At 42.7% G+C, this 12,886-nt stretch overlaps 1 protein-coding gene across 1 annotated transcript in view; it reads left to right on the top strand.

The window, feature by feature from the left end:
• Positions 1 to 12,886, top strand: part of LOC121936852 (mitogen-activated protein kinase kinase kinase kinase 4-like) — a 107,961-nt gene that overhangs the window by 25,243 nt on the left and 69,832 nt on the right. The window contains exons 3-4 of the mRNA XM_042479505.1: positions 6,063 to 6,119; positions 12,366 to 12,491. Of these exons, the coding sequence (XP_042335439.1) occupies positions 6,063 to 6,119; positions 12,366 to 12,491 (183 nt within the window). The remainder of the gene's footprint in view (positions 1 to 6,062; positions 6,120 to 12,365; positions 12,492 to 12,886) is intronic.

Below are 12,886 nucleotides of genomic sequence, written 5' to 3'. Positions count from 1 at the left end.
CCAGTTAGCCATATAGATCTGGCTTGCTAATACATATTAATGTTTTTCTTGCACTGCCCATTCAGCTGATATTTCTCTGCAAGAATTCAGATTGTTTAGCTGAATTTCCATATCTACTGACTGGCTTTTTTAAAAATGAAATGAAGACCAGGGATGGCTAAAAAGGAGGGTTTAGATCATAGGACATGTTTTCAATTAGATCAGTAGTTCTAAAAACTTGGCTCTCTACTGAACAGGGATGGCTGGCGGCGGAGAATGGAACGGGGCCCCTTTTGAGGAATTTACTGTGGATATAAAATCTGGGTTTTGCAGGTCACGCATGGCCCTGGAGAGTCCCCTTCCAGTTCCCATAACAGGGGGGGGGAAAGGTGTGCGATAAAGTTCCTGCACAATTCTAAAGCTACGCTGATTTATACCTATATCATAGAATGCCAGGGTGTGTGAGAGGGGATGCTAGTGTTGTAATTCATCAGATTTTTGGAAAGACCTCATGGTATGTAATGGCTCATTTAACTATTTCAATATGACATGAATCCTTCACCCCTATGTAAAGCAAGCCTGTCTGCTCCTATGCCTATTGTGGAGGAGAAAAAGGCATAACCAAGGGTGTGTTTTTTAAACATCACAGTGTAAATTCTTCTTTCTTCAATTTTTTTCATCTTCAGTGTGGTCAATGTAACTGCCTGCACAAAGCGGGGTCAAAAACAAATTAATAGTGGGAGAAAATTCCTCCCCATGTTGCTGTTGCCATGATCTAACATTGAATTTAGTCAGGCTGGTGGTAAGATCTGTCCTTTTTTCCCCATTGTTCTTGATTGGTTTTGATTGTTTTTTGTACAATGGTCACATCCCTTTTTTAAATGCCAACCTCATTAGTATTAAAAAAATTGTCAACAACCAGATTCACCCTCTCTCACAACCAAAGTGTGAGCCGTGATGTGCCTTTGGCACAATGGTGATGGAGAAATGTGGCCAACATTGGTTTGCAGAATGAGCAGCCTCCTTTTGTTTTTGTCAACAAGTAGGCGATTTGCTTGAAGGGTTCTTAGCGACCTCACTTGCTGTTTCTTTGCTAAATTAATTGTTGAGATTTGGGAATAAGAAGTTTCAAAAACTTGGTGTTCTTAATCATACTGATAGATACTTCAGCTCCCTCCCACACAATTTGTCACTGAGAGAAGCCACTTGATATAGTACCTCCGAATGTTCTGTTTTGGCTGTGACAGTCCTGATTGAATCCTCTCTTGTCCCACTTTTTCAAGCAGTTTTAAAAACATCCCAGTTCTCTCTCCTCCTTTCTCTTCAGCCTTTATCTTTGGCTCACTTGATGGCTGCAAAATGAGTTCAAAGTGCAAAAGTCATTTGCACTCAGTTACTCAGTGATAGCAGGAGTGGAGGGGGAGTATCTTGCCTCTATTTCTTGTTGTAGAGAAATAAAATCATAGAGTTGTAAGAGACCCCAGGGCCATCCCGTCCACCCCCCCTCCATGCAGGAACTACAAATCAAAGCACCTCCAAACACCCCAGCCATGTGGTCAATGCTGGTGCCTCATTCTACCACAGAATGAGTGACTTGTGGCAGCACTGGGCAGCACAGTGAGAAATGCATGTGACAGCTGCCTGGTGTTGCAACAGAGTGCCCAAGATAAGGAGGATGTTGGGACAGTTTTTGGGGACAGGATACTTTGAGCAGCTCCCAGAGTATTCCTTCTTGTGCGACTCGACCTCAAATTGTACTCACTGAAGTAAGCTGAGGACTAAAATGGAAAAAGTGTGAGGAGAACAGAGAAAACCAGAACATGTTAAAAAACAGATTATTAATTTCTGGGGCCCGTACAAATGGACGTTGGAGAATTAATTTTATGGAGGGTAAGGGGAATGTGATATTGGAAGCTCTGTTGCTCTCACTACAAGGCCCAAGCATGTGTGGAGCTCGGTGGGGCAATGTGTCAGAACACAGCAGGTCATGGCCAGCCAAGATCAGCTCTCGGAGGAGAGGAGGAGGATGAGCCTCCTCCAGAGCAAGGGCTGATTGAGGCAAGCCAGGTGCTGTTCCTGCCCTGCCAGGCCAGCTGTGACCTCCAGTCCCAGAGGAGGAGGTTACAAAAGGTCCTAGTGCCACAAGAGGCTCCTGTACACAGCTCGGTGAGTCTGGAGACAAAGCTGCCTGCAGGCTTCTTACAAAGAGAGAAGAGCCGAGAGTTCTTGCAGAGCAGATCACAGAGGATTGCCGAGAGGCAATCAGCCAACCAGCCTCAGGTGGCACGAGTGGAGTTTCCCTTACTTAAGTGAGAGAGAAAAGGCAGAGTATTGCAGACGCATGTCTAGTCTAGCAGGATGTAGTCGTTAGATTGGCGAATCATAGCAATCCCTCGGGTCGACTCGGTGCACGGCATGGGTTTCCCATTAGGCCTCATGCTTTGCTCGAAGGTTTTCTTACCCCGGACGATTACTCTACGAGCCATGTAGATTCTCTGTACCTTGACCCGGACCGGACTACGTTATCTCTGGCTTGTTTTGACCCTGGACTGTTTGACTAGCTGTTTCCCGGTATCCTGACTTCGGCTTGACTTTCGGCAGTTGGAATCTCTGGAATCCTGACTTCGGCCGGTATTTCTGACCGGCTCGACTGCTTCTTTGCTGGGTCTTGCTTTATTTCCACTGAACTAAAGGCTCTGTTATCAGCTACGGTCAGTGTGCTGGCAGCTTTCCGGACAGAGGGCCAAAAGTATGCTCATCTGCTAAAACGGGATATTCTGCTGACGGTGCATTTTCAATTTCTACTTGGTGAATTAAAGCAACAGAGAGAATGTACAAAGAGGGAGTGCGCATGCAGAAGGAGTTTGTATATTGCCTCTTTTCCTCAGCATATCTTTCTCCACAAGTTGTTAAATGAAAGGGGTGGGATTTATCTGAACATATGAACCCATCATGCACTCTAATGTGAACAAGCCCTGCTAATTGAATGTCACAAAGCAATGGATTTTTCCCACCAGCGGGCACAGAGGGGTGATGTTATCTGGAGACAAAGCTTGCCTGCAGGTGCCTTCTTACAAAGAGAGAAGAGCCGAGAGTTCTTGCAGACGCAGATCACAGAGGATTGCCGAGAGGCAATCAGCCAACCAGCCTCAGGTGGCACGAGGGAGAGTTTCCCTTACTTAAGTGGGAGAGAGACTAATGCTGGTTGCTAGAGTTTATTGCATGATCCCTCGGCGTGATTGCTGCTAGCTCCTAGTATCTAGATTCTCTGTTACCTTGACCTCGGACCGGACTACGTTATCTCTTGGCTGTTTTGACCCTGGACTGTTTGACTATGCTGTTTCCCGGTATCCTGACTTCGGCTTGACTTTCGGAACGTTGGAATCTCTGGAATCCTGACTTCGGCTCGTATTCTTGACCTGCCCTCAGACTGCTTCTTTGCTGGGTCTGCTTTACTTCCACTGAACTAAAGGCTCTGTTATCAGCTACGGTCAGTGTTGCTGGCAGCTTTCCCGGACAGCAGGGGCCAAAAGTATGCTCATCTGCTAAAACGGGATATTCTGCCTTGACTGTGCATTTTCTAATTTCTACTTGGTGAATTAAAAGCAACAGCAGAGAATGTACAAAGAGGGAGGGCCTGCCAGAAGGAGTTTGTAATATTGCCTCTTTTCCTCATATATCTTTCTCACAAAGTGATTAAATGAAAGGGGTGGGCATTTATCTGAACAATATGAACCCATCATGCACTCTTAATGTGAAAAAGCCCTGCTAATTGAATGTCACAAAGCAATGGATTTTCCCACTCCAGCTGGCACAAGGGGTGATGTTAATCATATGCTCTGGTTTAAAATGGTGTAAGATATGAGAAATTACACATTTATTGCAGCTGAATCTTGTGTGTGTGTGTGTGTGTGAAGTTTTTCCTTGGCTCATTAATTAATTGAAACAAACCGGAAACCTCTGACAAGAAATTTCTGAATAATTCCTCCAGCATCAGTCCTGTAATGGGCAGTCCTATTAAAAGTCCTAATAATCTCATTTATTAATAGGTAACAGATGCATATGTTAATTTATTGAAGAGACGGGTGGATGGGAATTAAATAATACTTTTCTATCAATGAATTAGGGAAATAGGTGAATCTAGAAACCAACAGAGGGTTGCATTCCAAGAAAATCTGGAGGCTAAATTAGGGTGCCAACTTGTCTGGAAGTGTTTTGTGCTATACTGTGTAGCTTTCAATGCCTGGAAAGATTTGCAAACAATGGCCTCCCACAGAGGAACAAGAACTGTAAAAAGGAAGCACAGTTGAGGTGACTGACGTCAGCTGGATGGGAATCAATAGCATATTTCTGTCTGGGAGAGCATTCACATCTGTGGGGTCTGCAGTCAATAACAGGAGAAGCAAGAGGGCACATGGTTTTTTGTACACAACAGCTTAGGTTGTGTAATTTAAATTGGAAGAAACCTTGAAGACTTGTGTGGCACTTTTAAGACCAGCCCTTATTATAACATGGACGTTCATGGATTACAATTCATTTCCTCAGATGTGTGAAGTATAATTTTTTGTGGGTTTTTCGGGCTATGTGGCCATGTTCCAGAAAAGTTTCTTCCTGACATTTTGCCAGCATCTGTGGCTGGCATCTTCAGAGAATGTTTGCCTGGAAAAAGTGGGTGTATATATACTGTGTGAGCCTGGGAATGCAGGAGTGATTTGCATGTGGATTGTTCTGTGCTGATGGCAGGCCTCAGGCTGGGAGGCTAATGCAAAAGAGGGTTAATGTCTGCTAATTGGTGATCATTATCTGCTGGGAAAGCCCCTGACTCTGAAAGGTTTCCCATTTGCTTTTGCTGAGTCCTTATTTTGCTATTCCTCAGGACTGGTAGCCAAATTTAGTTCACTTTAAGGGTTTCTTTTTTCCGGTTGAAATTGTCCAGGTGTTTGTGGATTTCAATGGCTTCCCTGTGGTATAATCTTAGAGATGTGTGTGACAGATACAGCATGTGTACACACAAATATACCCAGCAAGCAAAAAGAACATAATTATATTATTTAAATTATGAATTGTTATTTTTAAAAAAGAAAGAAAGAAAGAAATGTTGTCCTAAAATAAGAACTTTGTCCTAATGTAAAATATCCCTGGAAATCAAGATGACCAAGGAAACCAAACTCAGGCTGTCATATTTTGGCCATATCATGAGACATGTGTTCCCTGTGCCACTCGACAGCACCACCACTGGTGCTGGTTGTTCCCTCTGAAGTTGAAAACAAGGCAAGCAGTATCGATTACATGGCTGGGGTACCACCTTTGGGGTGGGATGTTTACTACGAGGCCAGAGATTCACAAATTGAAAGTTTGCCATTTCCTTCCCTTGGCAGCTTCCCATTGTCCTTTCTAGATGCATCTCCAGAATATTGTGGATTGCTTCCAAACAATGCAGAAAACTGAAGGGGCCAGTTCATATCCTTATTATGGGAACAAGGATTTTGCTATGTTCCTACCCTTATTTCATACCCTTATTATGGGAACAAGGATTTTGTTAGTAACCCTCAGCATAGTCTTTGCTCTGCTTGGTTTGTGTTAGATGCCGGGTCTTGTGCCAGACGTCTTCTCTGTAGGCAGAGCAAGTGCTTTGTCACTGAGCTACTGCTTTTTTTTTTATGGGGGGGGGGGACTAAACAAGCCCAAAACCTGTATCAGACAGAACAGGGTTTCTGAACAGACCTATAAAATATTTGTTGGTTAGTGATGGTGTTATTAGCGTAATATCTCCAAGTTGTCTCTGTATACAGAATACAGTATTATATTTTCCAAATAGGTTTCGGGGATGTCCACCTCCCACTATCTGCTCATGCTATCAAGATCACTGAATATCACCCTAGCGGTTTGATATTGATTTGCTATCAGGTGCTGTCCAAGTTGTTTTCATTCAACTGAGCAGCTTTGAAAACTCAGCTTATAATGATGTCTGCTTAAATGACTGGTTCGATTCTGTGCTTTTTACACAGGTCATTACTCATCATTATTTGGATGCCAGAATCACATGCTTATTTATCTATACTCTGTTGTTATCACCTTTCCAGGGTCGCCATGTGAAGACTGGGCAGCTAGCAGCAATCAAAGTTATGAATGTGACTGAGGTAAGCAAGGAGATGGCTTTTCTGAAGGGACATTTAAAATACGTAAATTTAAAAAAAAGTTTTGTGAAAGAAGCAGCTTCCAGCTTCCTGAGACTCCATCTAGCTTGACTCAAGAAACAAAAATCAAAGGAGGAAAAATGGAAATTGTGACTGGCTTGTGTTTTTAATCCCTAGCTCAGGGGTCCTCCTAGTTCTCCCATGCTGCTGTTCAGTCCTACTGGGAGCCAGTGCTGTGTAATGGATAGAGGATCTTATCACATAAGTCCCATTCTCGCAGCAATCACACAATCAACAAAAACACAAACATACCACTTTGAGAGCAGGCATTATCACACGTCATCGCAGTCATGTAACTGGGGCTGATGCTGCCATTACACTCCCTTCTGGACGACTGCTTAACCTCGCCTCCTGCCCTATGCCTTACCCATCATGCCTTTCTTTTCTTTTCTTTTTTGTACCTTTTAAACACAATTCTCCAGTTCTGCTAATGTGATTTAAGTTTTAAAAAAGAAAATAAAAGTAATACAAAAAAAGGAAATCAGATTGCTTGGGAATAGTGATGGGAGGAGGAAGAGGAGGCTGTGACACCACATGACTGCCAATATTTTCATTAATTAAAGCAATTTAATAATTTAATTAATTAATCAATCAGTATTGCAACTGCTGCTGCAGTGATGCTTTGCACATGAGGAGTACTGGGACTGTTGCATGATTGAGAACTATTGATGGGTTTCCCTCATCAATGAAAAGGGATGCCCTAATCACACTTGGCAGACATAGCCAAGTTGGAAAGGGACATTGTGTGCATTGGAAGTGGCATTGTGTGATAAGTATTGCCAAAGGTGCTATTATATGACAATAATGACAGTTTAAAAGCTGTGTGTGATAATGTCCAGAGTCTCTGACTAAAAATACATACAGTGGACCCTTGTTATATGCTGGGGTTTGGTTCCAAGATTTCCCTGTATAACAAAATCCATGTATGCTCAAGTAAGTCCCTTTAAATGTAATGACATAGCAAAATGGTGTCCCCTATTAAAAATGGAAAATCAAAGTTTGATATTTGAAGTTTATACTTTTTTTGAACATTTTCAAAAATCATAGATGCTTGAATCTGTGTATAAAAAATCCATGTATAAGAAGGGCCGACTGTAGATTCAAATTCCTACTTATCTACAATGTTCATTAACTGAATGGCTAAGACTAAAATCATGTGCAGCAGGTCAAAAGTACATTAGCCCATAGTTTTTTTAAAAAATGGATTTCAATGAAATTGCCCCCCTGGGAGAACAGAAAGCAGGAAAGTGATTAGTTTGTAGCTTTGAGTCTTTTCTGACTATGATGTTTATCAGACAAGGAAAATTGGAAGTATAATCCAATGGCAATCTGAACGCAATCATGAGGTTTCACGTTATTGCGTGATAGACTACCACATGCAATTTCGGGCAATGGCAAGCTATTTTCGGGCAATGGGAAGTCAGTTCGAATGCAATTCAAATTCACATAAATTCACTGAACTAGCGAATTCACATGAATGCGTTCTGACCTCACTTTCTTTTCATTTGAAAAAACTCCTATATGCCTTAAGTGAAATAAGATTCAGTGCTGAAGCAGGAAGAGTATATACAGTGCTACTGACATTGAGGAAAGTTTCTTGCAAACAGACAGTCTCCAAGACAGTGGTGTTTGAGTAAAGTTGTTTTCAGCTTCAGTGTGTTAGGGCGGGGGATGGATGGACCTGAACTTCTGAACTTAGGTGTGTGTGTGTGTGCACATACCCTCAAAGCTCCTGTTGACTTATAGCAACTCCATGATTTTCATAGGGTTTTCCTAGGCAACAACTACCCAAAGGCAACTTTGCCAGTTCCTTCCTTTGAAATATAGCCTTCAACACTTGAGAGTCATTGGCAGTCTGCTATCTTAGTACTAACCAGGGCTGGACCTAGTTAGCTTCCATGATCAGACAGGATCTGGTGCCTTTAGGATACTCAGGATCTAAATATACCACTTTAAAACAAATGAACTCACGAGACTGCCATTCTTATTTTCAGTGGTGGAACAAAGAGTAAAACCCTCCTGTAAGTGTCCCGTTTGGAAACAATTTTAGAGTACAGCTTCCAGAATCCCTTAGCCAGTATAGCAACACATTGTGTTGGCTGGTGGACCCTGGGAGCTGTAGTCCCCAAACCTAGCTTTTCCAGGCTCTGTCCACCTCCCAGGTGAAATCTAGGAATGGTCAAGAAGGCAGGGCTCTTCCTGACTGTGGGCTTGATGGTGAAACTTGGTGGCAAGAAAGTTAAAGAAAACTGTACATCGCTTATGTGGTGCAGCCTTTACTGGAAGCCCCCTGCAAAGGTGGTGGGAGGTGAGGATGCCATCTATGCAATAAACAGATCTGGCAGTTTGCTAGTCAGTCATAATAGAAGTTACAAGGAGGATAGACAAAATAATCCACCCAAGTGTTAAATAATGGCTTATTTATGAGAGAAAATGATCTGCTTGTACAAATACAGTTCTTTGTGCTGTGCTTTCCTTTTGGAAAAGGGGGGGGGGGTGCCTTTAGGGACACCTGGTTTTGTGTTCAGTCATACCTGCACAATTGGGGCATGGCAATTGAAGATGCTAGTTGTATATATTTTGCTGGTCTATAATAATGAAGTAAAGATGCTTCTTCCTGCTTATTTCTGAGTGATTATCTGTTTCCAGAGATAGCAAATGGAAGATTTCCTGTTGGTTTGCTGCAGCTCCTGCTGCGTTCTCATAATATCCCTTGTCCCTTATATCCCAGCCATTTGCTCTGCAAAATCTAGGCCACTGTAGGCATGCTGGCACCAGAGAGGAGAGGATAAATTGTAGGTGCAAATACTGCTTTTTATTCCCCAGTTTAAAAAGAGAGAGAAGAGTAGAGTGTTTAATTGCCATTTTCCCACTTATGAATTGATGTGGTTATTATTGTTCAAAAGCACAGAGATGAATGAGATAGTCAAGTATAGCAAATCTTCATCTAGCCCAGTAGTAATGTCTCTGATTGGCTGGATTCATTCTGTTATTTATTTCTTTTTAAATGTAATTATAGCATAGAAAATTCTCTTCTCTCCAGAGCTCAGTAAAATTACTTTTTTGAACTCTAGTTCCCAGGCTCCCCTAGCCAGCCTAGGAGGTTCAGGGAGTGGTGGTCCAAAAAGTATCTATTCCAGGCTCTTACAGTGACCTGTTTAGGAATATGACTGCCATATCTATGCTGAGCTAAAAAGGGCTTGGGAGATAAAATAAGTCCATGATTCTGACACATGGCACATGATTGCTCAGAAGAAAATCCTGTTGAGTTGAACATAGGAAGATGTTTTCTAGTGAGTCAGACTCAAAGCAAATGTTATTATTATTTTTTTGGCCATGGCGACTGATGAATTCTGGGAGTTGTTACTCTTCCAAGCTCTGGCCAGAACAGTGACTCATGTAGGGATATGGTGGGGAACCTTTTGAAAAGGTGGGTAACTGCAGAACTAAAAAAAGCCTATACAAATGGAAAGTTTTAATAGAAATGGAAATGATGCTCACGGCATCACAGCACTCGGGGTGTGTGTGTGGAGTCGGGGTGTGCATCATGTGGACATGATGCGCCAACTCTGCCCGCAGGCTGGCCTTAATGGCCAGTCTGAAGAGCCCCTTAGTCTCAAAGGTGCTACAAGATCTCTCTGCATGCTGATTCTACATACTTCAGACTAACACAGCTATATCTTTGAATGTGTAGAATTTAGTGCCTTAAAATGGTGCTACCATCATCCTTGATGACTTTAAAAAGCATTGTTGTGGTAGATAGAGACCTGTCAAGGATAACTCAGTGGCCACTAGGTGCAATGGCTATATGCTACCTCCCAGATTGGAGGCAGGCAGGAAGCCAGGGATCAGTCATTCATGAATGACTGCAGGAGAGGCTTCTGACCTCATTTCCTGCTTGTGGCTTTCCAGAAATATCTGATTGCTCATGTCAAGAAACAGGAGGCTCTGGTAGGTGTTTCTTTTTATCCATAAGAGCATTTTGTATTGTTGCAAGTGCTCTAACACTTGTGCCCTTCTTCAGGGCCAGCCCTAACATTGGCACTTCCATTCAACATGTGTCCCTCCAGATGTTTCTGGACTGCAGTTCATATCAGCCCTCACCAATATAATTAAGAGTAAGGAATCATGAGGTTTTCAAGTGACAACATCTGGAGTCCCAAGTAGTTTCCAACTGTTTATTAAGCAAAGGAGGGCAACTACCTCAAGGTGCCCAACATTGAGGACAAAGCTGTGTGCCACAAAACCTATCATGTCCCTCTTAACCTTCTTAGGGTTGAGGAGGATCTTATCCCATTGCTAGCACTGAAGTAGGATTCACGTGCCTGTCTAGTTTGCTTCTATTCAAGAATGAGGGCAGGGAAGGGCCATCTAGTCCTTTGCCTCAGGCAAAATATCTTCAGTTGGTCCTCGATGAAAGAGAGTTCCAGAGATGGGATGTCACAACTCAAAAGGCCATGTTTCTAGATTGTGGAAAGACCCAGATCAAGGCCTTCTGAACCTGGTCCTAATGACCAACAAGGCAACCCTTTGATTCTGCAAATGCACTTCCATCTCAGCAGATGTCTTGTGGCAAATCACTGATGAAAAAGACTTTGAGGCCCTTGTCCTCTGAAGAGCCTTTGCTGTATGTTCCAAGAGCTGCGGCAACATTTCAGCTCAGCCATTCTGGGTCCTCCTTTATCTTAAGCTTTGATCCCAAGCTGCTTTATTGCGAGTTGCTGGGGCAGCAGCCCTGCTGTGATGGATCATCCTGGGAAGATCTGTCAGGAAGAGCCACTTTGGTGTGTCATGCTTCTGGGAGTGGCATGGGAACTTTTAGTCTGCAGCGCAGGCTTTGAGAATCAGTGTGGTTTTCTCAAGTATCTCCCCCACCAGACATGTCCCCTGTTATCTGACAGAATGAAAAGGGCAGGGCACTTGTGGAAAGATCAAAGTCTTCTTCTTCTTTTCTTTCTTTCTGTGGAGCTGGGGAGAAATAGTTTATAATTAGGACAGCCAGATGCACCCGTGCATAAGCCTCATGTCCCTGATTGCTTTGGACTTCCTCAGTCACAATGAATGCAGATTAAAAGCTTCATATTGCAATCTAATAATACCCTTCATACAAGTTCATTTCAAATATCGTTCAAATATGTTACCTATAGTGACTGTGATCCTACTTGATGCTTACAGAGTGGAAAGCTCAGCCAACATATTTATTTGGATGTCCAGGAGGACAACTGGACAACAGCCTGGAACATATTTTCCAAGTACCCCCCTCCCCTAAAAAAAACCACCACTATTTGATGGGTAGAGCTGTACCTAGCAGTCCTCTGGCTGTTGCTCTGCAACCCAATGGAAATAGTTGTGGAAAGAGGTACTAAACATCTCCTTGCACAATTGCCTTAGCATATGCCTTGGTTACACCAAGAACATTCCAGCTATCATCTCAGAACATACCTGTAAGGAACTCAGTATTATTAGCCCTAAAATAATGTTTTGGGCTGAGATAAGACTGTCAGGTGGAGCCTATGCTTTGTATGCAGAAGGTCCCAGGTTAAGTCTCCAAACAGAGCTGGCAAAGATTCCCCTCTGAAACCCTGGAGAGCTACCTTTAGTTATTGCAGAATATACCTTTCAGTTCATATCTTGGGAGATTTGCTTGCAAAAGCAAGTTTCTTTGGGCATAAATCAGGAATTTGAGTAACCTGTATAATCCCTACCTATTGATCAGAGTCTGAAAAGGTTACAGTTTGGAACTGCAACTCTTAAAACTCCAGAGTGCTCAGGTCCAAAACACACTGCAAAAATAATCCAGTTTGAGACCGCTTTAACTCCTCTGACTCAATGCAAGGGAATTCTGGGATATTTGAGACATTTAGCCTTCTTTATCAGAGAGCTCTAGGGCTACAAACTACAATTCCCAGGATTCCCAAGCACTGAGCCAAGGCAGTTAAAGATGTCCCGAACTGGATTATTTCTCTTGTGTGTTTTGGACCTCTGTCTCATCCAGTTTCAGAAGCTGAGCTGCATCAGGCTTGGCTGGAGCTTAGATAGGGATATCAACACTGGGGTGGCCAAACTAATGGTCTGATTCAGTAAGCAGTTTCCTATGTTCCAAAGTCTAAGTGATGTTTCCAAGCTCTGCTTATTGATACTTGTGGTCTTTGTTTTCCTCTCATTCCCCCCCCTCTTTTTTATCAAAAGGATGAGGAAGAAGAAATCAAACTGGAAATAAATATGTTGAAGAAATATTCCCATCATAGGAATATTGCAACATATTATGGTGCATTTGTAAAGAAAAGTCCTGCAGGCCAGGATGATCAGCTGTGGGTAAGTATCCAGTTCCCTTTCTGCCTCTTTTAATATCCCTGTCTGAGAAGTCATTTACTCTCAGTTCCCATCTAGAGATGGATCTCTTCCTTCATTGTTTCTCTGTTGTTCCTGTATTGTTTGTCTTTGTATCACTGCTCTTGAGTCGCCGTTCAACAAGATTTTCGCAACTGAAGTCTGAATTTGAGGCATGCATGCTTTGAAGCAGCTTTCTGCTACCTCAGTTCATTTTGTATCTGTCTTCTCCACCCCACCTTTTCAGTCATGTGCAGAAATGTGCATGCTTTTAATGTGGCATGTTTGTTTGCCTCAATGTTCTTTTTATGTAGCTTTCTACCAGTGCATGCATGTACTCCTCCACATATATAAGGCAATGCAGTGAATAAAAAAATTCC

The sequence above is a fragment of the Sceloporus undulatus genome, chromosome 7 (genome assembly GCF_019175285.1).
Source record: "Sceloporus undulatus isolate JIND9_A2432 ecotype Alabama chromosome 7, SceUnd_v1.1, whole genome shotgun sequence".
NCBI lineage: Eukaryota > Metazoa > Chordata > Lepidosauria > Squamata > Phrynosomatidae > Sceloporus > Sceloporus undulatus.
This window is presented reverse-complemented; position numbering and strand designations above follow the sequence as displayed.